Below are 21352 nucleotides of genomic sequence, written 5' to 3'. Positions count from 1 at the left end.
GAACTGCCGCCATGTGCAGCCCGCCCCTGGGCGGAGCTATATAAGCTATATAAGGGGCGGGAAGGCGCCAGGCCGGTCTTTCCAGCCATGGAGCGGCGCCGGGTAAGTGTGTGTGGTTGTGTGTGTGTGTCTCCGGTGTGGGGTTATTCCGCCCGGCCCCGCTCCATCGCGTTCGGTGGGTGCTGTGGGGGCACAACCAGCCGCTGTTGGTTTGATATCGGGGCTGCAGGAGGAGGATGGAGGCGGATTGTGGCGGCCGGGCTCGGCCCGCGTTAGGCCTCAACCCGCGTTAGGCCTCGGCCCGCTCCTGTGCTGCTGCCGCTGTATGTAGTGCGGGATCAATGGGTGGCAGATGAGCTTGTGCTTCAGTGCGGACACCGGCTGCCCGCGCTGTGTGGGTCTCCTTAAAGAGATTTTTATCCTTAAAGAGGCTTTTATCCAGGTTGTGTGCAGGCCGCTATAATGTGGGAGAACTCAGCGTTGTGTGCTCATGTAATTAGTGGCTCTAGGAGACGCTGGGGAGGGAGAATCCTCTCTGGGTAGGGTGTGTGTGTGAGAGCCTCTGGTCCTTCATCTTTATTGCCGGCTGAGCAGCCTCTTGTGCTGCTGGAAGAGTATTAGGGCTCTCTTAGCATTCCGTGTGCCCACACATGATGAAAACTATGTTGGTAGGGACATCTGAGAGGCTGATGAGTACCAACATAGCTGAGCTGGGCATGGAGGGAGGTGAATGGAGGGGCTGAGGCACCACGTGCTCAGTGCACATAATGGCTGCTGGACGCAGCGGGTGGCTACAGGCAGTTCTAAGTTCAGTGATCGTCCTGTGCCTGGTAAGTAGTACGAGCTAGAAGTTATTTGTATGGGTTTATCTCCAAGATGGTGCTGTATAAAGGGAAGCTTCTCAGCAAAGCTCAGGGCGTTGATTTGACCTTGCCCTTCATCCTTCTGTGAAAGAAACTGACCTTAATATCTTCAACCTTAGTAGATAACTAATGTATGCTCTTTTGTTTTCAGTGTGAGATGGATCACTTACACTTCTCTCTCTTCATTGGATTCCAAGCAGGTGAGTGCTGTCTTCGGAATTAACATGTATTGTGTAGGTGCACTTAAAGCAACTACTCTGGATTACTCTTACATTTCAGGAGATTACATGACCCGTGTAAAGCAGTTCTGATGTCTACTAGGCAATTTTCATTCTATTACTGGGAAGAGTCGCACGTTCCTTTGCTGAGAAGTGGGTTTTAGGCTCCTGGTTCTGGAATGCTAGTTCAGCTTCTAACCAGACCAAGTGTACACTACATATGTTCATTACTGATATAAGAACCTGTAATAATCAGGATCATTAAGTTGGAGAGCCTGTGATGTTTTCAGTATTAGAGTAGTGGACAGAAGTGATTTCTGAAAACTATGTGCTGAGGCTTTTTTTCTGTGCTTACTGTCAATGCTGGAGATAATCTCTAGTTCTGCAGCCATTTGATGATGTCCTGTCTGATTTTCAGGCCTGCTGCTGAATATGAAGACTTGATGCTACTTAACAAGGTAAAACTTCTGGAGGAACTAATAACATTTAGGGGCTTACTGTTTAGATCTTTATTTCAACGATATCATTAAGCAGACTTTATTCTTTAAGTTGATCCTCTGGTGCCACAGTGATGACTGTATAGTTTGCTACTCTTGACCAAGAAAATGATGAGAGCTCAAACCACCATAACTTCTATCTGAGGCACAGCAACTTAGAATTCACCTTGATAAAATGTTTTGACCTTGAATTTACTTTCATAAGCTTTTTTTTTTTTTTTTCTTCCAGGGTTTGAATAATGCACTCACAGAAGAAACATGACATGGTAAGGATCTTTGTGCAGTCTGTGTTTGGGTTTGTTCTGTGTAGCTGCTGAATCACTGCAGTGAAAAAGGACGGGATGCATAAAATGGGACAGCAGTGCTTCGGGATTAATTGAAATTAGTGCTCAGAAATGGGTACTCATTAGTGTTTCAAAGATTCTACAGAGCTTTTACGTGTTTTATCATGAGAATCTGAGCTTTTGTAAGTCCTTGCTAGGTGACTGATACTACTATCTCCAAAGCAGATACAGTGATGATAACATAGTTCAACAGATATCTCCTGATGAATAATGTTTTGTCTTTCGCTCCTATCTGATGTATCTAGCTGTTGTATGTAGCCCTTTGCTAGGGGGTCTAGACTTGATGAAGAAGGCTGAAGGAATCTGATTTTTCTTTTGTTGCAGGTGCTGGGAGGAGCCACAAGATGAGTATACAAGGTAAATATTGCTTTAATTGCAGCATTGCAAACTAGCTTTCAGTCCCTGACCTGTGAGAAGGCTGTGTATGATGATAACATAGTTCAGCAGATACCTTGTGATGATTACTCTACTAGTCTTTCGCTCCTATCTGATGCAGCCTCCTGTACTTGGGGTAACTGGCAGACAGCTCACATGGGAAGCTCAGATGAAACACTCTATTCACTGTGTTGTTGCTTTGCAGTCTGCCCTGCGTGGAGGTGGAAGAATGCTTGTGCCTAGTGGAGCCATTTACCTTTACTGATGTTGGTGAAGATGCTGCCTTTACAACTGAAGGTAATTGAACATATTTTAGAAGGCTGCTGTGTTTACTGCATTTGTGGTCTGGGTCAACTGCGGTTGAGGTATGAGATCCCAAAGATGCTGAGGAGAGTGTGGGGGATTTGAGCTCTTTTGTGGAAGATGGGAGTGCTGTAAATGATGTTGAATCAGGTCTCTGATCCCAGTGAGGATAAAACTTGACTAAACCCTGATACAGCATTTGACTGAGATTGTTATTCTTGAGTTAAAGATTTTTGTTGGGTCACTTCTAATGGCAGCTTTTCCTTTGCAGACTTTGAAAAATCTTTCTTGTTAAGAGGTAAGTACTTGCTTTTAACTTTTGAGTATAAATGTAGCAAGCCTAGAATGTGCCTATGAAATGAAATACTCAGCTGGAGGGTGGGGGAAGATGGCAGTGTTGGCTGCTACTTGCATTTCAGCCAGACCAGTAGGTTGTGTAAAAGGAGAAGTGCTGGATAAGACCCATCCTACATGGACTGGCTTTGCTAAACTGCTTGTGTGCTTGTGGAGTTGATAGCACATCTGGGTCCATCCTGTTCCCAACCAGCCATAGCCCAGAGCAGATAGCTGTCCAGTGACTGGATGTGTAAGCTGCCTGTGTGATGAGACATGAATACCCTGACTTTGGTCATGGAGGTCTGCAATTAGCTCTATCTGACTTCAGGCATCTGACTAGATTTCATTCTTCTGTGTTTGTTTTTGTGCTCTTCTGACTACTGTTTCTTCTAGCGCTGTTGTGGAGCTGTGAGGTGATGCAGTTGTTTGTGCTACAGGCAAAAGTGAGTAGCCAGTGAATTTCTATTACTTGGTCATTACTCTGTGTGTGTGTGCTGGGGAAGTGACTTAGATGTTAGCCTCTAATTGTGATGCTGTCTTGTAGCTGCAGGATTATTCATAACCTCTTGCAGTAGATAATCTTATAGCAGCCAGCAGGCATCACCTACCAAGGTACTGGGGATTGAATTTCATATGAGGCTCCAGTTGAGTACTCTGTAAAGAATATAATCCTGCAGTCAGGCTAGGCATGTCTTACAGGGTTGTAATGATGTTGCCAAATGTCTGACCTGAAACTACTAATGTAGACTCCTCTTCACTGAAAAACCCTGTATCTGGCAGTAGCCATAGGTGTACTAATAATAATTAGTAATAGCTTGAAATGGGAAGGAGTTCTGTGTGGCAATGAATATTAAGGGGAACAGAAGAAAAAAGGGAGTTTCTGGAAGTCTTGTGGTTATAATACAACACCAGCATTACACTGAAAACTTACATTCTTGTGTTTATCTTAGATTTGAGAATGGAAGAACTGCCCAAGATGTTGTGACAGATACTTGCTTGGTAAGCTATTTGCTTCTCAGTTGCCATAAAGTATTTTTAATGAGATGTCTAGACCAATTGAAATATGCAAGTGCTGTGTACTACTTGAGTTTCTATTGCTTGGAAGGAATGCTCAAGCCTTGCAGTGCAGAGCTTACTTCAACAATCTCTGCTGATAGACAACAGTACAGTTTAGTTACTGTTAAACTGTTGGTTGAATCTTGAAGTAGGATTTTGCTGGGATTGTTACTGCATTATGTAGTGAATTACTTTCTCTTTGTCAAGATGAGTTTTGACTTGATGTGAATGTGGCAAAGTATGAAATACTGCGCCTTCCCCTAAGGAGAAGCAACAGTAACAAAGCTTCTCTAAGCAGGTACTGTTCATGATGATTAGTTCTAAGCAATGGGAATCTCTCTGAAAGAGACTGAGGAGGACTCTTGATCTGAAACAGTACGTGCATTTCAGACTTACTTGAAATGCTGTCAAGCAGAGTGTTAATAATAAAAATTGCTGTTACAGAGTGAAGTTGAAGGGAAGCGCATGTGAGAAATAACACCAACTTTGAGGTGAGTTTAAACTAGAGTATGCTTATGGAGGTCCAGTAATGTCTGGAATGTTGTCATAAAGGCTAGTGGTGCATGAAAGTAGATCTGTGTGTATTTTGTTGCAAGTCGTGAGCTCATAGCTTTTGAGGGAATCTAATTGTGTGCATAGAGTAAGGATGAGCTCTGTAGCTCTCAGTGTTAGTTATAAGAATATATATATAATATATATAATAATATATAATTCCCAGCAGATTTGGTAGCCTAATAATTCTTTAAAGTGCAGTCACTGATGGACTTAATGTCTTCAGTTTGTATGAAGAAAAGACTTGGCCACAGTGGCTCAAAAAACCATTTTTATTGCTTGGTGTCTTCACACAGTAAAAATCATAGAAGCTGAATCAGTGGGAACCACTCAAGCCAATATGTTGACAATTTAATACAGCAGAATGCACAGCAGCAAGCATACAACTCCTGTCATAACGCCTACCTACCTGTATGGCTGTTCTGTGAACTGACACTTAACGCTGCTGCACACTTGAAATAGAAAAAAGCCTGTAGCTGGCAGAAACTGTAAAGAATAGTAATAATCTTATGTTGTAGGTACACAAATTCAGGGCTGAGTTGAAGGTGTAGGTTACTGTAGCACTGTGTTCCAGTGCTTTTATGGGGTATTTTGGGTATCAACTCATCCCAACAAAAAATGACTTTCAGTTGGAGGGACAGTATCTTTAAGCAAGTATAGCAAACCGTTTTTCTGTTTCTTATGTTAGTGATTCTGTATCTCCAGTTCCTTCAGGATTTATAAGTTTTTTTAAATATTAAGTGTTATAAATGGAAGTTCTCAGTTGACAGATGAAATAGAGTTTTTTTTATAGGTTAAAATTAGTTTGATAGTTTAGAAACCCATGAGTAGTGATATCTTACTCTGAAACAATTTCTCTCTTTCTCAGGAAAGAACTTCCCTGTCTGCCACCTCACTAGGTAAGATAACAAAGATGAATTCTCTCTTCTGGGAGTACTGGTAGCCACTGATGAAACTTGATTCTGCCAGATGAATTTCTGTGATATCACCATTTCCGTTCCATTCTTTCTGAGGTTACACAGCTGCTGAGAGGAACTCTTGGCAGGTGTGCCACTGTGTGCTAAGTGTGTTTTCCTGCTTTAGGTGGGGATGCGACTTTGGAACTGTATGAGCAAACAGAAAGGTGAGTGTAACTATTAATAAGATGTAGTAGCTGGAACAAGTGATGATTAAAACCTTAGCTTGAACTCTCTCACTGAACAGAGATGAAAACCTAAGGTCTGAGTTGTTCCAGTAAGCTGCTTATACTCATTTGGTTCCTTGTAACAATTCTTGTGCTTTTCTTAATAGGTGGAAGATCCTGGGATAATGGGTTGTGCGTGCATGAATGGCATTAAAATGAGACTTTGTGGTGTTAATATTTGCCTCATACACTGATTGCAGCCAATAAAACATTGTGAACTCTGCCTATTGTTGTGAACTGCTTTCTGATTTAATTGCTAGAGACTCGGATAATCTTATTTTGAAGGTAGGAATGCTTGTATGTTACTAGGGCCTGTTAAGGCATATATCTGTTACTAAGTCTAATTAATACTGGTTTTTTTCTAATAAGAGTTGAGATGCCTAGTTTTAATTCTTACAGGGATATTTTCTGATGCTTCCCAGAGCACTTCATAAGAGGAATCAGATTGAGGTTTCATCTCCCTCCCACTCCAGCTAGTTGAACTACTTGAGTTCTTAGCCAGAGTAACTTCATCCTAGACAAACAATGAATTAGAGATATTCCTGTGCTCACAAATATCTTCTACAGTAAAACAAAAGCCATTAATATAACAGGGTCTATTTCCATTCAGAGTTGATTAGTAGCCTCCTAGTATTCTCTGCCACTGAATTACTTCCTAAAATACCACACTTCATTGTGCCTGTTAAAGAGCTTGAAGGGACTGTCATAGCCTGCTGTGTAAAAGAAATCTTCATGGAATGATTGGCCTCTGTTCCTTAAGAGTTTAGCCAAGGTTTCAGCTTCTTCAGCATATTTATCTGGTGAGGCAAATCCACTGAAGGACCTGGTGGAAGTAAAAAGGAAAGTTGCTTTTTTTTTTTTTTTCCCTATTTTTTAGGAGTTCAGGCCAAAATCTAACTGCTCTCTGATTTTTTTTCTCCCCCCCAGAGCTGCTGTTTTAGAAAGAAAAGTTGGCACAGCTAAGAATAATGCAGGCTCTTAATCTGTCAGCTGCATCCATACTGCTTACCTGACAAAGATGGCCACTGCCTTCCTCTCCTCAATGAACACATCTGAGTCAGTGGGCTGTGGTGGGGAGTCCTGATGTTCAAATGGCACAAAGAAGGAGATCTTGTAGTCTGCGCAGCCAGACTTTACCAGGCATGTCACTGGCACAGTCATATCGATCTTGATTTCTAAAGCATGAAAGATCTGTAGTGAGCTGCAAGCAAAATGCAGGTGTGAAGACTGCTGCAGGCTTAGCCTAAAATCATCTGCTAAAGTGCCTTCAGCGTTGCAGCTTAAAAAACTTGGTTTTATGTTGTTGCAAGGCCATGTGCTGTATCATTCTGCAGAGCAAATCTATACCGACATAGTCCTTGTCTGGGATGTGCAGATTCTTCTTTCTTATGAGGCCCTTTGAGCTTATTTCCCACTTGGCTTCATATATACATATATATATGTAGCAGGCTGTTGTAACAGGGTCCTAAGGGGTGTGAAAGTGAAGGTATGGAGGTGGGTGTTAGACCTGTTTGTGTGTCTGAAATCATGTCCTGCCTTAAACTACTCAGCTTCATCCTGTTTGTGGTGCTTGCAGTTCAAAGCCACTGTGTCCTACCTTTCTCATTCTTCCCTTGGATGTAGTGGAAGAGTTTCCAGAAGCCCTGGCGCATTGCTTCCTTCTGGGTTTCTCCCTTAATGACTGTGCTGACCCACTTGGCTGTCTCATACTGGCGCAGTTCAGAGTCCTTTGCCTGAGAGGCAGAAGTTACAGTGACCACAAGATGAATACTAAGGATGACATAAATGGATAGCTATTCCTCCCAAATGAGAATGTAAGTACTGTCAGCAGAAAACCCCAGGCAGCCTCATAGCTGCAGGCACAGGCATATCTCAGATGTCAAACTTTATTGCAAAACTATGCTGTCCTGCTTTAGAACAAGCTGCTTAGAATTTACAAGAGTCCCTCTTTCTAATTTGCTGCTGTTTGGCATGAACAGTGTTCATAGGAACGTTTCCTCATCGTTCATCAAAGGATCCCAGACCCGCCTTAGTTCTGCAGTACCCTGGCTGTAGAGAATCTCCTCCCCAGGCCTTTAGCACTTACCATGGTCTCTATTGAGCTCCACCTAGGGGACTGCAGATCCAGGGACAGAAACGTTTGCTTGAAGGACTTGATCATCTTGCCTTGATCTGAAAAGCAGATGAAGTTCATTGGCCTCTTCAGACAACGCAGCATAAATGGGGTATGAGAAAACAACTAAGGCTTTGCTTACAAAGGCCTGGTAGCCACAAATATTATGTATATTACACCTGAAGTCCAGATGCTGCCATAGACTACAACTGAATACTACTGATCCCCTTCTATGCCTTGCTTAGGAGGTGGCTAAAAGTTTTCAGTTTGAGATTTATAAGGGTGAGAAGCTTTAAAAACAACAAAAAAAAGCCCGCTCCAAACTGCTGGCAGTGAGTTCATTCACAGTCCTTAAAACAGACAGAAACACGTGCTGAAAAGTTCTTTCTAGCAGCTGCTGTAGTACAGTAGTATGAGAATGATGTAACACGGTATTGATGCCAGCAGTTAAAAGCAGGCACTGCCCCCTTCCACATCCCAGCCTTAATATAACTGCCCAGTCAGCAGTTAGAATAGAGTTGAATTTATTCTTAAACCTGCAGTAAAGCTTAGCTTTGGGTTTTCTATCTCTCGATATACCTCTAACCCACGAAGGCACAGGAGCTGAAGGGACAGAAAGCACAGCAGGCACCTGCACAGCTTATGCTGATGCAATGAGTAAACGTAGCAAAAACTGCAAATCCATGGAGCTATTAATTGCATTTAAAAGCAGAGAAAGTGGATGTACTTACAGCTTGGTGGATAGGCTGTCCCAGCTACTGGAGGCTGTGCGCACCCACGAGGTGCTACAAGTTGGTGTTTATTTTAGTGCCGTCAGACCCCTCCCATGCCTCAGCCCTGCTATAAGGGGGTTGCTGTTAGGAAAACCAGAGCTCTGGGTCTCATTGGAGAACCTCCACACAAAGGCTGAAAGCTCCACCTCCTGCTCAGCAGCCAACATTGGGTCCAATGTGTGATCTGGCTCCATAAGCTATTTCACACCCTTGCATAACTTCCAGTGCTTCCATGGCGCCGTGCCGACGTAGGGCTGGGTCAGCAGTGGGTTTGGTGCTCCCGGGAGAAAGAGCTGTACAAAAACTACTGTCACAGCCCTCCAACTCAGGTCAGAAGGTGATGGTAGAGAATGAGAGCTTTTCCTTTTTAAGCCTGGAGTGAAATGGTGGGTACGAATCTGGCTGTAAACAGCTAAAACCGTCCTCACAAGATTTGTGCTGATGTGTTATGAAAGGCACAGTGTTCTCTGATCGCTGGATGCTTTGAATGGCATTTGAGACTGGTCAGCTCCCTTAGCTCTTGGATATGAGCACAGTGGGGCTATACAAAGCCATTGTGAAATTCTATTGTGTTCATAGTACACAGAGTGAAGCTGGACTCTCCATTTAACCAGCTGCAGCTCTAGATGTATTTAGACACCAGCACAATAAGGCAAATTAAACATCACCACTTGATTTCTAAGAACATCCCTCATGTTTCCCACACTTGGTGCAGATTCCTTGATTCACCCAAACTCTCTGAGATGTTTGTAATTAATAGCTGGGAATGACTTAACTGAGATGTTTGAAATTAATAGCTGGGAATGGCTTTTAACAGCAAAGAGATCCATACCATTGTATTGGCTGGTAACACTTAAAAGGTTCAATTAAAAAGGAGTACATGCAAGCAGCACTTGCAAACCTTTATGTAATGCCATGAAAATGGGGTTGTGTAAAGAGGAGGTTACTAGTTGAGCCTGTTAGGACATGCTAGGGCCTGAAACAGGGCTCTATGCAGGTTTAGCACTTTCTATAGAGTAAACTGTATGTTTCACCTGTGTTCTGCTTGGATCAAGCAAGAAAATCATCACTAAGGTGTTTTGGATAAGGAGAAGCTGTTATTTCCTGGGGCTTGCATTGAAGCTGCACTTGCCTGTGTAAAGTTATCTGTGTTAAATCATTGTCTCCCTAAAGTTCCTGTCAAGTGTGTGCTAGTGATTATTTTCTCTAGGGTAGAGAAGGCCACGGAAGGACTAAACCCTGCCACGCCACTTTGGTCCACCTCAACGGTTAGCCCTGTTCACATGTATGGAGGAGTATTGCCTCGAAAAGGAGGACCACTAAAATGTAGATAAACACAAACCCACTGAATTCTTTGTTTCTGAAGCAGAGAACAGATCCCCAGTCAGTGTGTATGTGCCCAGCTGATGTTTCTGTCCCCAACAAGGAACTAACTGTTCCCAGTGGAGTAGCCTGAGGTTTGAGAACAATCATCAGTGTTCTCCCAAGAGGTTGTTTTTCAGCCTTCTCTTGTTTCTCATGTATGCACTGTGAAGACATGCCAACACAGTTGTGTAGGGCAGCAGGGCAGCCATGAGGACATGTATTCAGTACATAAATATGTGCTATAACTATACCTGTATCATAAATAGTTGGGGCAGGATGAGAGCTGGCACAGGGTAGAACCTGAGTACACTGATCTATAGCCGTTGTCTGTTACACATAAAAATAACATAAAAGAGCTGTTTTAGCTCCTTGAGGTCCCATTGGTTTGCAGAGCATACATGCAGAGATGTTCAACTGCACCCCTGTACCACTGGTGTGTCTGTCTATCTCTACTACATGGGGAAAAACAAGCCATGTCACAATAGAAGCTTACATAAGTATGCTTATATAAATATCAGCCTCTCCTTGTACACTGTACTTCTGTATTATTAGCTCAAGAGGTAGTAATGAGAGTAAAAGCTCGCAGGCTGGAACTTGCTGTTTGGAGCTGTAACTTAACTATTTTCAGAAGATGCTCCTGTGTTGTGCACTTGTACTTAAGTCATGGTATTTCAGGCTACCAGCTTCTATTGGATAAATATAAGGACAGGTATGTGGTATGGATCATATCAGAACTTTTCCTGTCTTCTAAGGGAGGAAATATTGGTACTGAGCATGGGGTTTTGGTGGGCATTTTTCTTGCTTAGATTATGCAGGAAGGCTTCCTGATGGGGCTTCTTGAAGTACCTGGTCTCTCCTGTCCAAAGATGATCCAATGCTGCTTCCTGCAGTAGATGGCACTGTTGTTAGTGTTGAGAGGTGAAATTGACTTTAATTAAAAATTCCCTCAAACCCCCTTGGTTGCCATGAGTCCCTTTGGTTCATTAATGGATCCATTATATAGCTACAGTTCTCTATAATTCTAGAGCCTTGCATCTGAATATTATCTATTAGTGAACTATCTCTGGGGCTATTAAGTATTTAAATGCCTTGACATCTAGAGGTTTAACATCTTGGCACATCAAACATCTTTAGTGCAGCAGACACGAGTGTCTGTGTCAGAAAAGCATCTCATCAGCTTCTCAGATACTGAACTTCTGAGTGCCTGTAGCCAAGAGGCTATTTAAGGGAATTTAATCATTTCCACCAGTTGTACCTTTTTGAGTTTCAGCCATCGTTTAGGCTTTGGTACTTGCAGTTCTGAAAATAGATTTGGGTCAGAATGTTGTCTCTGAAAGACTTCAGAAACAAATAGAAACAAAAGCATATTCTAATCACAGCAATCTAACGTTGTAAGGGAAACTGTTGATCACAGCCTGAACCTCTGATTGACCACCTGAGGTGAGCAATGAGTCAGCTGTGGGAGCACAGGTGGAGGTAATGGTGTGCTCCTGGAAGGGATGGAGCTTGACTCCACCTCTCCTAGATCCCACTTAAGGGTTGACCACCACCAAGGCACCATCTCTTTCTGGAGATTGCTCCTTTGTGGAGTTTTTGTGGCGAGTCTCAACATTGGTGAGCATCCATCTTGACTGAAGGCCTCAGAGTTGGTGAGTCTTTTCCTTAGATACCCTCTGGCTATCTATTTACAACTATACTTGTATTATTCCAACTATACATAACTATACTTGTATTATTCCAACTATACAAACATCCTTTAGAGGAAGGTTGTAGTACCTTTGGCTGACATATCTTAGCAAATCACTGATCTGAATAATGAAGCGAGTTCTTAGTAGCTGTGTCAATTCTCTATGTCAGCACATGGTAACCGATCTGAGCCTCCTGGCACAAATCATCTGATTTTTAAATTTCTATGACTCCCCTACCTGAAACTGAATTGATATGTGGGGTAGTTTACATAAGCTGTTGATGTTTTTATTTTCCCATTGGAAAGAAAACTTAAATCTATAAAACCATATATTTATTCCTGTAGTTGTTTTGGAAAACTGTTTTTTTGTTGTATTAATTGGCATCTTTGCCATCAGCTTAGTTTTGGCACCACTGATCCTTCACCACTTGTTCCTGTGGTTACTGGGGTGATGTTTTTCCGGTCCCTTCACAGCGTGCTGCAGCTGCACGCAGCCTGAACCTTTCTTCTGCCTTACCCAAAATTTACAATGCAAATGTTGGATTTTGTCCTGAATACAAGTTCTCTTGGTTGTATTTTCCTGAATATAAACGTCCAGAGCCTTTCAAGCCTTTCTAAATATCTATTTTTGGCATTAAACACACTCTTTAAAACGAGTATAAAGAAGAGGAAGTATTTTAAAGGCTACAGTAAGATCTTTTCTTCTTTCCCTCAGGGGAAGCATCGTCCTTAGGATGCTGCGCTCACATGCACATCATTAGCACTGCTGAGTGCTCAGTTGGTGTATTGGGATGGCAGGGTTTTACTAGATGGACGAAAGTAAAGGCTGGGTGAGAGTTTCAGCCTAATGAGACTCTTGCATTGTTCAGGACCAATTCTCTTATGTGCAGGTGTTAATTTGCTGATGCCTGGAGGAGGGTTAGTAATTATCCACTCTATTGTATGCTACTGTGGAAGTGAACTTATGCAGTCCTTCAATCCACTGTTGAATAACTTGCACATCAGTTTCAGCTGATGTGCAGTTCTCTTTGCTTTCTTCTAGTAATTACAGAGGGCTTTTTCAGTGCAAATATCGGAAAGACTTAATCTTCCTTTACTGTCGTTTTCTTAATTACTTTCTTTCTGAAGTAAACAAAGACTGACCTGAAACATGAAATCCTCACCTAAGGACTGGGGGAGAGAGCCATAGTCAGTGAGGGGTGTCAGAAACAGTGAGCATGGCTTAGAAAGGTCCAGGGATCTCCAGTTCTGGGCTCCCCAGTACAAAAAAAAGACAGGGATCTCTTGAAAAGCAGAGGGCCACAAAGATGGTGAAGGGCTGGAGCATCTTGTCTATGAAGAAAGGGTAAGTGACCTCTGAGTGTGAGCAGCCCACAGTGAGCATATTTTGGAGTGGAGGAGGAATAGCAGAGACCCAGCCACCTCTGAGATCGTTATGTGACTGCATGAAAAATGTGCTGCTGGGACATGCAACAACAGGGCATTGTTCAACAGGTTACACAAATGAGATTGAGTTTTCAGTGTGCCTGGGCAGAGTTCTTCAGGACTGGTTACTGTGTTGGGCTCCTGTCCCTCTCTCAACGGTGTTGCTCTTAGTATAGAAGTCTTGTGGTCAGGAAGGGTATTGATTTATTTGACAGGCTGAGGGAGCTGAGCTTGTTCAGCTTGGAGAAGGGAAGGCTGTGAGGAGACCTCATTGCAGCCTTCCAGTTTTTAAAAGGGTATTATAAACAGGAGGGGAACTGACTTTTTACAAGGGTAGACAGTGATTGGGAGTGGTTTTAAGCTTATGGAGAGACAGTTCAGATTGGATGTCAGGGGGAAGTTCTTCACTATGAGAGTGGTGAGGTGCTGGAACAGGCTGTGGATGCCCCATCCCTGGAGGTGTTCAAGGCCAGGTTGGATGGCACCCTTGGCAGCCTGGTCTAGTCTTAAATGTGCAGGTTGGTGGCCCTGCTTGTGGCAGCAGGAGATTCATCATTCTTAGAGTCCCTTCCAACCCAAGCCATTATGATTCTATGATTACTATAGATAAGCAATACATCTGGAAGTAACTATCACTTTGAGCAAGCGCCTTAATTAGCCGATATGGCAGATATTTAAGGATATTGGTCTTATCACAGCATGGATCAGCACTACATCTGGAAGCTCTAAGCAGAGCTGTAAGTCTGAGCTGGACCCAGCTGCCACACTTCATGTGTCACACATCTGGTAAAACCACATGTGGGCGAAGCAAACAGAAGCCACATGGGCTGCGTGTGGGCAGCGGTTTTAGCACCCATTTGCCGTTGTCTTCTGCTCATTTTTCAGTGCCATGATTTAGAATGGTAGAATTATTTAGTTTGGAAAAGACCCTTAAGATCATCAAGTCCAAGTTCCCTCAGCCGCTTCGCTTAACTCTCATTCTCCAACCCCGAACCCCCCCCGGCTCCACGTCTCCGGGGCGGAGCGAGGCGGAGCCGTCCCGCAGCCGCTCAGGAGCCGGCGGGGCGCTTTGGTGGATTGGGGAGGTGAGGGGGCTGTGAGGTCGGGGGGGACTTGTCCTGTTCGACCCTCTGACCCACCCGGCCCCCCGTGCTCCGTGTTTATCTCAGCCCGAAAGAGCACCCTGGAGAAGTCTGCTTCAGAACTTTGTTTGATGCTGTTCTTAGCGGGAGTGAGTGGACACAAAGACGGGATTGTTAATCTTCATCTTTATTTTTTTCCCTGATCAGCTCGATGATGCCCAAAAAGAAGCTGGAGGGTCTCATCGCTGCCACAGTCACCCCAATGACTCCTGATGGGTAAGCATTGCTTGGCAACACTGCACAGCGTGTTGTGCTGTCAACTCTTCCCTCGCGATGCTATTAATGCCCTTCTTTCTTATTCGGAACGGATCGCTTTGGGTTGTGATTTGGATCAGATCTCTGTGGAATGGGGAACTGCTGGGTGAGAGGCTGCAGGGCAGCTTCCCCCAGCCCCTACGTCCTCCTGTTCCCCATTGAGTGCTGTTGGTCAGAGCTTGGAGGTTAGATCAGCCCTTAATCTGTTTCTTTTTCAGCTGTTTTTGTAGATTTGAACTAAACCACAGTAAATCACGTTAGTATTGCACCATTTTCAAATGCAAATCACACCCCTCGTTAAAAAGAAGCCTTAAGAGCTAAGAAATAATTACCTAAATCTGATGTCCTTTTACTCTTCTCTTGCCCCTAACTAACTCGTGCATACTCTTGTGTGCATACTTGTATCAGCAGAATTAGTCTAAACCAGAACAAAACATTGCAAGGACTGCACAGCTCCAAAAATAACATCAAATCAGAAGTTGAATTTCCGCCTTCCTCATGGAAATGATGATAAACAGATGCCCTCCTTATTGCAGTTTGATGTTGCAAGACGGAGTTGTTTGGAGTCAGCAAAGAGCCCTGAGCTTCTCTAGTGTCACAATCTGTGTGTGTTACGAGGAATATGGTTGTTATTTACTGATACAGTCCTGAAACTGAGCCTTTACAATGTAAATGTATTGTAGAGCCTGGTCCTATGTCAATAAGGGCGTTTATGTACAATGCAGTCCCTGTTTGCTTTCTTGCTTTAAAGAAAACTTACTTTTGAATTTGCTTTTTATTACTGCTTGAATGTACTGCAAGGTGGTTATTTGGAATGTGATCTGGGCCCTCTGCCTGGGATGCTTGGCCCACTTAACCCTCATAATTTGGCCTTCATAATTTGCTGATAACTGGGATGCTTGGCCTTCTCTCATCCTGTGAGATCTGGGGTAATTTGTGGACCCAGTAAAGGTCCCAGAATTGAACATCAGACTGTGGGGTCAGGCTTCATGCTTGGCAAATGGAAACAAGAACCAAATATTATGCACTGATAAACATTTTTTCTTTCTTTTCTGGAGAGAAGACAAACCTATAAATCAATTTCCGCTGTTTGTCAGGGAAGTCTGTTGTTTTTCCTCATCCTTTAATGAGAGGGAGAGGTCAAAGTCACATGCAGCAGGCTCTGCTTCACAGCCTGTGTCCTGTAGTTACGAGTGTAGTTAAACTATTTGCCAGCATGTACACAAATACCTCTGTGCTCTCAAGAGCGCTCTTGCTTCTATTAACAGTCCAGAAGGTTCAAATGTGCCTCACTGCTTGTGGAATGTGAAACACATGCTGAAGGTATCATTCCTTGGGGTTATCTGTGCGTGCACAGATGCAAGACTTCAGAAACACGACTTTATTTTTGATCACTGTATCTCTAAGTTTAAAGTTGCTGTTGGTAGAGACTTAAGGTTGCTGAGGCTTCTAAAGTTGCTGTGGTTCCTTTCATTTCAGACAAATCAACCTTCCAGTGATTGCCCAGTATGTGGATTACCTGGTAAGCGAGCAGAACGTGAAGAACATCTTTGGTAAGTTGTTTTTTTCCCCACACAAAGTGCATAACGCACCCTTTGCTTGGAGAGCGATCCTGTGATGTCTATCCTGATAGGAGCTGGAATGGGAGGGATTGTGGATGTGAGATCATGACTCATGTTTATATTCACCATTGGAGAGAGTGTAAACAATACTTAAAGATCTGGTTTTACCTGTAGCCCATTTATTTCTGTGCAGGGTTATAGAAGTATTGCCTTTATACAGTGATTTCCCAGCAGTGAATGGATAATGTTGTATTTGAAAGAGAAGACTCAACTGAATGATTCTTCCCTTTTCATGTAATATAATATAATGTAATATAATCATCTGACTTAAAAAAACATTGACTCAGCAGTCCAGGTGCTCCAAAGGCTTCAGCAAAGCCAAGGGGACTTTTGTAAGAGATATGCGATGTACTGTGTGATGCAACAGCAGCTGCTTCTCTCTCTTGTTCCCCTCTCTGAGGGATGGCTGGATAGGTGATAGAACATCTGATAAACCATTTCTGTTCATAGCCTTGTGTAGTTAAGCTGATGTCAATGCTGAGATTTCTGTTCAAAGTTTTAGTCAAAAGAATGGAAACTGGAGCATGGCAGTGACTTCAGCAGCTGCAAAACACTACAAACCCCTTGCAAATGCTTCTGCAGACTGATGTTCTCTTAAAATGAATGGCAAGAAATATAATTCTGCTCAGTATGATCAGAACTGTCAGTACTTATCTTCAGTATAACCAACATATTGGGCCAGACCTCAGCAGTTATGTTGTATTGTATTGTGTTGAAACAGTGAATGGCACCACAGGAGAAGGCCTGTCCCTCAGCATCCAAGAGAGGAAGCAGCTGGCAGAAGAATGGATGCTCCAAGGGAAAGACAAGTGAGTAGCTGAGAGGGAGGCTTTTAATTTAGCCCAGTGAAGTTCCTGGTCTGTGTCACTTCCTAGTCTCAGCTGGTTCTTTTTGGCAGACGGGTATTTTTTGGTTAACACTGAAACCTCCTCAAACCTTCTGAATTTGTTGTTGTGCAGGCTGGATCATGTGATAGTTCACGTGGGAGCTTTAAGTCTACTGGAGTCCCAAGAACTGGTGTGTGTATATAAGATTTCTTTCCACTATGTGTGTAATAAATATAAAAGCAGTTGTGCCTTCAGGTATTTCTGATCCCTTCTTTTGTAGGCAAGGCATGCAGCAGCCATAGGTGCTAGTGGTATTGCAGTAATAGCTCCCTCCTTCTTCAAACCCGCAAACAAAGGTGAGTAGATGTGACTGCCAGACCTCCCAAGGCTCAAACCATTAACAGGGTTTCCTGGCAAGAGCAAACTCCAGTCCATGAGAAAACGGAACCCATAAACACAGAGGCACTAACAGCAGAAGATTTTTGTTGTGATTGTATTATGATGACAGCAAGGTTTCAACACAGAGCTTTTTGATGTTGCCTTTCCTTCTAAAGCCAATGGGAAGATTGCCTCAGAATTATGAAGGCTGCAATTAAAAGATTCTCAGGAATAATGTCAGCTGAAACCTGTTTGGTTTAGAATAAACATGACATTCCTGGTGTCTCTCATTAAGGACAGTTTCATTTTAGTTTTGTGATGTGTGCGGGTTTATCTGCTATTGGTTATGTATGTTCCACAAGCTATGAATGGTTGTTCCACAGTCTCTGGCTGCTGTGAATCTGAACTTTCCCTCACTTGATCCTTTTCTTCCAGATGAACTCCTCGGTTTCCTACAGAAAGTTGCATCTGAAGCCCCTACGGTTCCATTTTATTACTACCACATTCCAGCTCTGACAGGTGTTAAGAGTAAGTACTGCTTAGTCAACTCCTTGAATCCCTGACCTCATAGCGTCCTTGGTTCTTGATCTAGTAAAATAAATGTTTCAAGGTATTCAAAAACATGTTTTTAATGTAACTTTTATGTCACTCAAGTTGTCTTACAGCTGTTTTAAAAGCTATGTAGTTTACCAGGCTTAGGCCAAAAGTGTGTAATCTGTAAAATAGAAGTCTACCATTTAGGGAAGAGACAGGGAAACCTCCCAGAACAGGGCTGTGCTTCTTCATTTGTGGTTGCTGTTATGCACAGTTCGTGTTGAGGAGTTGCTGGATGGAATAAGAGAGCAGATCCCCACCTTCCAGGGTGTGAAGTTCAGCGACACAGACCTCTTGGACTTTGCACAGTGTATAAACAAGAATGAGAGAGAACAGTTTGTGTTTCTCTATGGGGTAGATGAGGTAAGAGGCTCCTTTTAATGATTTCTCTTGCCTCAGCCTTGAAGAAAAAAATAACCCTGGACATACAGTGCCAGGTAGTTTTACTGCCGTCCTCTCTTCTTTTTCATCCCCTTTCTTTTATTAACTGAAGTAGAAGTAACAGAATCACAGACTCATTAAAGTTGGAAAAGGTCTGTAAGATCATCTAGTCCAACCATCCACCTACCACCCATACTGCCCACTAACCACATCCCCATGGGCTGAGGTCCTCCTCCCTTCCTGGATGTCCCAGGGGGGTTCTCTCTTCTTGAAAGTGCATCTATAATTATTTACTTAACATTCTCTTTCTTCTCCCACCCCAAACCAGCAACTGTTGAGTGCACTGGCAATAGGGGCAAATGGAGCAGTTGGAAGGTCAGTATTGCTTGGACTCTGTTCTCTTTCCCACACATCTTACTGTTATATCTTCTGCTGTCTATGGGGTGTTTCTGTAACTGTCTCCTGTCACAGAGGATTCTGCAGGGTAAAGCTGCGTAGCACAAATAGGTCCTGCATACGTTTGATGCTTTTCTGTTAACAGTACTTAGACTGCAGGATAGTAAGTAATGGGCATTCTGATAATGCCAACAGACAAAGCCAGCACCTACTCTGTTTCAGTGGTTCTAAGCTCTTATTCCACATTTTCTATCTTTGTGGCTTAATGAATGTATTATTATTATTTTGCAGTACTTACAACTACTTAGGTAGGCAAACCAACCTGATGTTGCAAGCTTTTGCAAAGCCAGACCTTGCGTTAGCACGGAAGTACCAGGTACAGTATTTTTGCTGTCCCCATAGGGAGCAGCTTTCTTTCTCCTCTACCTGCACTGGGGTGTGCTCTGTGTCACTTTGTCACCTATACCCTCAGATATCCCCATTAAAGCAAATTGCTTTCAGCTCCAATCCCCTGCTTTCTATTCATAACAGCATATATTGAACATATGCTTATTCCTCAGCACACTGGTTTCATTTATGCAGAACCAACAATGGCTTTTGCCTTGAGCAGGCCCCACAGTGGCTCGGATCCTTGGTGAGGCATGTTCTGATGATACCTTACACGATGTCATGCAGAAAACTCTCCCAAATGTGCTCTGCCCTGACCCCTCCTGGTCTTGGGCTGCATGAAGGTTTTGGAGGAGTTCTGAGTAACCAGAATGCAAGCTCTACTCATCATCTTTATGCCTCACTGGGACGTTTGACACATCCTTTTTTTTTGCCTTAAAATATACGTGGCTGCAGGGTGAATGTAAGAACCTGAGCATCTAAAAGATGATCTGCTCCTGGATATCTCGTCACTAGGCAGTGAGTGTACAGCTATGTAAACCCTTGGAGCCTGCTACAAGACTTACTAGTATTTACAGACTGTTTGCAGTGAGGGACAGCCTGAGCTTTAGTAATAGAATGAGACTAATGTTTTTATTATTTTCCCTCACCTATTCCAATGGAATAGAGTTTTTCCACTATGGCCACCTGGACAGCCCATGTGAAAGAATAAGTAATGGATTGAAACAGTGATTGAGCACCTGGCAGGAGGACAGGACCAACAGAGGGGAGCTCAGGTGCATGCAATGGACCTCATTTAAGGTTCCCAGACCTAATTTAAGGGTTGGCAGTGGGAGGCAAGGGCATCTTGCTGGTGATCTTTGCCTACCTGAGGCCTTCTGAAGTTAAGCAGCTTCTTTCAGCCCATAGATGTTGTCTTTATTTCTGTGCCCATAGCTTTTGCAGCTGAGCAAATCCTCACTGCAGCCTATAGGACCTTGTTGCTCTGTTTCCATAGCTGTGCTTTCTGTCATGTTACACTGACCAAAGACTTTTCTCAAAGCAATTGTATACAGTGTAAAGATCATTATGGTTCTATGCAGCTCTGCTTCTTTAAATCCAAAGGAATGGATAATCTGCTGTCTGTCTTTTTCAGTTTCTCCTGGGGGAATTTCTCAGTTCTGTCATCAAACTAGGTAAGTTCTATACTGCCCAACTCTGTTATGTCTTAAAGTGCAGACTCGGTACTCCAGAAATGCTGTATGCTAAGAATTTCCTTCCTGAAAGATTTCACAATGGGAAACTGCTCCTTATGCAGCTTCCTGAGTCGATAGCTGACTGAGCATCCCTGAGAGATCTCACTCTCACTTCCTTCTGTGAAGTTTCACAGCTTCAGAGCTGTGATTTACTTTTGTTTCTTATCCTGACTGTGGTGGTTTCTTGTTTTGTTGGTGTCTTTTTTAGTCTCCTAAAGCCCATTTGTAACATTTAAGAGTCATCTCTCTGGAATAGTGGTGCCCAAGTAGGAGAACGCAGCTCTCATACTTGCTTTTACAGTAACTGCTTGAGGATGTACAAGGCCAAAGCATTTTCAAGTTGAAAGACTTTTAGAAACTAAGTTTTAATATGAAAAGCAATTAAAACTAACTAAACCAGTTTGTTATGTTGATCTCATTCCTGAGAAGTGCTTCAAGCTTGGTTGGTGCTGTATTACACATGGACTGTATGCTGCTGCTTTTTGACTTCAGCACAGAGACTGCTATGTGTGAAATGATCCGATCTTCTTTTTGTCTGCCCAGGTTTTGGTGTTGCACAGACAAAAGCTGTAATGACTTTTGTTTCTGGCATCCCCATGGGACCCCCACGGCTTCCACTTCTTAGTGCCTCTGAGGAATTCATCGCCAAGGCCAAAGCCAAGTTGGAGAGCATTGTGTGGCCTGATAGCGACTGACTTCACTCTCATATCAGTGTACAGGTTCACTGTCACTTGGCATACTCCTCATGCAATGGGCTGTGATCTCCTTCAGGAAAATGAAAGTTGGTGTGGAAGGGCTGGCACATGTATAGTCAGCCACCTGTTCTTTACCTTTACTCTGCATCTCTGCACTGCCCAGCACTGGATGCTGTCATTAAACAAAGAAAGACAAAAAACAACTAAACGCAAACTGGTTTGCTACAGCAGCGGAATCCTGACCTTCTTTTGCCTGGAAAGGAAGGTCTGCACTGCCCCAAACAGAAGGGGACTCAATTTTTTACAATAGTAGATGATGACAGGACAAGGGGGAATGGTTTTAAGCTCGA

The 21352-nt window shown here is 43.2% G+C and overlaps 2 protein-coding genes, 1 long non-coding RNA gene and 7 other non-coding genes across 14 annotated transcripts; 9 read left to right on the top strand and 1 right to left on the bottom strand.

Annotated features, from left to right (window-relative positions):
• The first annotated feature begins 26 nt into the window (after positions 1-26).
• On the top strand, positions 27-5950 carry LOC107317285. 4 transcript variants are annotated; one of them, XR_001556795.2, is made up of 13 exons: positions 28-102; positions 1015-1063; positions 1500-1539; positions 1808-1844; positions 2247-2279; positions 2503-2594; positions 2872-2898; positions 3330-3379; positions 3887-3935; positions 4437-4483; positions 5413-5443; positions 5628-5667; positions 5835-5950. It is a non-coding gene; the product is annotated as an uncharacterized LOC107317285 (long non-coding RNA). The 4 variants fall into 4 exon arrangements; XR_004308248.1 differs by having other exon boundaries at positions 27-102; positions 5628-5950; XR_001556794.2 differs by having other exon boundaries at positions 27-102; positions 5413-5950.
• On the top strand, positions 641-718 carry LOC116653809. The gene has a single exon (XR_004308277.1). It is a non-coding gene; the product is annotated as a small nucleolar RNA SNORD74 (small nucleolar RNA).
• LOC116653816 lies at positions 1354-1420 on the top strand. The gene has a single exon (XR_004308284.1). It is a non-coding gene; the product is annotated as a small nucleolar RNA SNORD75 (small nucleolar RNA).
• Positions 2085-2166, top strand: LOC116653810. The gene has a single exon (XR_004308278.1). It is a non-coding gene; the product is annotated as a small nucleolar RNA snR60/Z15/Z230/Z193/J17 (small nucleolar RNA).
• Positions 2338-2421, top strand: LOC116653811. The gene has a single exon (XR_004308279.1). It is a non-coding gene; the product is annotated as a small nucleolar RNA snR60/Z15/Z230/Z193/J17 (small nucleolar RNA).
• On the top strand, positions 3638-3701 carry LOC116653815. The gene has a single exon (XR_004308283.1). It is a non-coding gene; the product is annotated as a small nucleolar RNA SNORD78 (small nucleolar RNA).
• On the top strand, positions 4292-4370 carry LOC116653802. The gene has a single exon (XR_004308270.1). It is a non-coding gene; the product is annotated as a small nucleolar RNA SNORD79 (small nucleolar RNA).
• LOC107317284 (heme-binding protein 2-like) lies at positions 4795-8996 on the bottom strand. Its single transcript, XM_015869795.2, has 5 exons — positions 8572-8996; positions 7814-7899; positions 7325-7460; positions 6737-6902; positions 4795-6550 (listed from the first exon to the last, which is right to left on the bottom strand). The coding sequence occupies exons 2-5, from the start codon at positions 7886-7888 to the stop codon at positions 6376-6378; spliced, it is 552 nt and encodes a 183-aa protein (XP_015725281.1). The 5' UTR covers positions 7889-7899; positions 8572-8996; the 3' UTR covers positions 4795-6375.
• LOC116653808 lies at positions 5486-5560 on the top strand. The gene has a single exon (XR_004308276.1). It is a non-coding gene; the product is annotated as a small nucleolar RNA SNORD47 (small nucleolar RNA).
• Positions 8997-14086: 5090 nt separating the features above from the next.
• Positions 14087-21230, top strand: NPL (N-acetylneuraminate pyruvate lyase). Of its 2 annotated transcripts, XM_015869802.2 has the most exons (12): positions 14087-14175; positions 14380-14448; positions 15967-16040; positions 16831-16918; positions 17069-17126; positions 17217-17292; positions 17750-17842; positions 18123-18271; positions 18618-18664; positions 18977-19061; positions 20208-20247; positions 20851-21230. In XM_015869802.2, exons 2-12 carry the CDS (start codon positions 14384-14386, stop codon positions 21000-21002), a joined length of 927 nt encoding a protein of 308 aa, XP_015725288.1. In that variant the 5' UTR covers positions 14087-14175; positions 14380-14383; the 3' UTR covers positions 21003-21230. The 2 variants fall into 2 exon arrangements, with proteins under 2 accessions (XP_015725288.1, XP_015725289.1); XM_015869803.1 differs by lacking the exons at positions 14087-14175; positions 14380-14448 and adding an exon at positions 15787-15810 and having other exon boundaries at positions 15967-16009.
• The last annotated feature ends 122 nt before the right edge of the window (positions 21231-21352 follow it).

This window comes from Coturnix japonica, chromosome 8 (assembly GCF_001577835.2).
Source record: "Coturnix japonica isolate 7356 chromosome 8, Coturnix japonica 2.1, whole genome shotgun sequence".
Lineage (NCBI taxonomy): Eukaryota > Metazoa > Chordata > Aves > Galliformes > Phasianidae > Coturnix > Coturnix japonica.
The sequence above is the reverse complement of the archived record's forward strand: the minus strand, read 5'-3'. Positions and strand labels throughout refer to the sequence as shown.

What these genes read in the sequence shown, in the direction of transcription:
- NPL (XM_015869802.2), top strand. Translation starts at nt 14,384, where the DNA reads ATGATGCCCAAAAAGAAGCTGGAGGGTCTCATCGCTGCCACAGTCACC. An exon ending in AGCTCTGACAGGTGTTAAGA is followed by an intron (nt 17,843 to 18,122) that starts GTAAGTACTGCT and finishes TGTTATGCACAG; the next exon opens with TTCGTGTTGAGGAGTTGCTG. An exon ending in CGTTAGCACGGAAGTACCAG is followed by an intron (nt 19,062 to 20,207) that starts GTACAGTATTTT and finishes TGTCTTTTTCAG; the next exon opens with TTTCTCCTGGGGGAATTTCT.
- LOC107317284 (XM_015869795.2), bottom strand. Translation starts at nt 7,888, where the DNA reads ATGATCAAGTCCTTCAAGCAAACGTTTCTGTCCCTGGATCTGCAGTCC. An exon ending in GGAGCTCAATAGAGACCATG is followed by an intron (nt 7,461 to 7,813) that starts GTAAGTGCTAAA and finishes TCTGCCTCTCAG; the next exon opens with GCAAAGGACTCTGAACTGCG. An exon ending in GCAGTGGCCATCTTTGTCAG is followed by an intron (nt 6,551 to 6,736) that starts GTAAGCAGTATG and finishes TACTTCCACCAG; the next exon opens with GTCCTTCAGTGGATTTGCCT.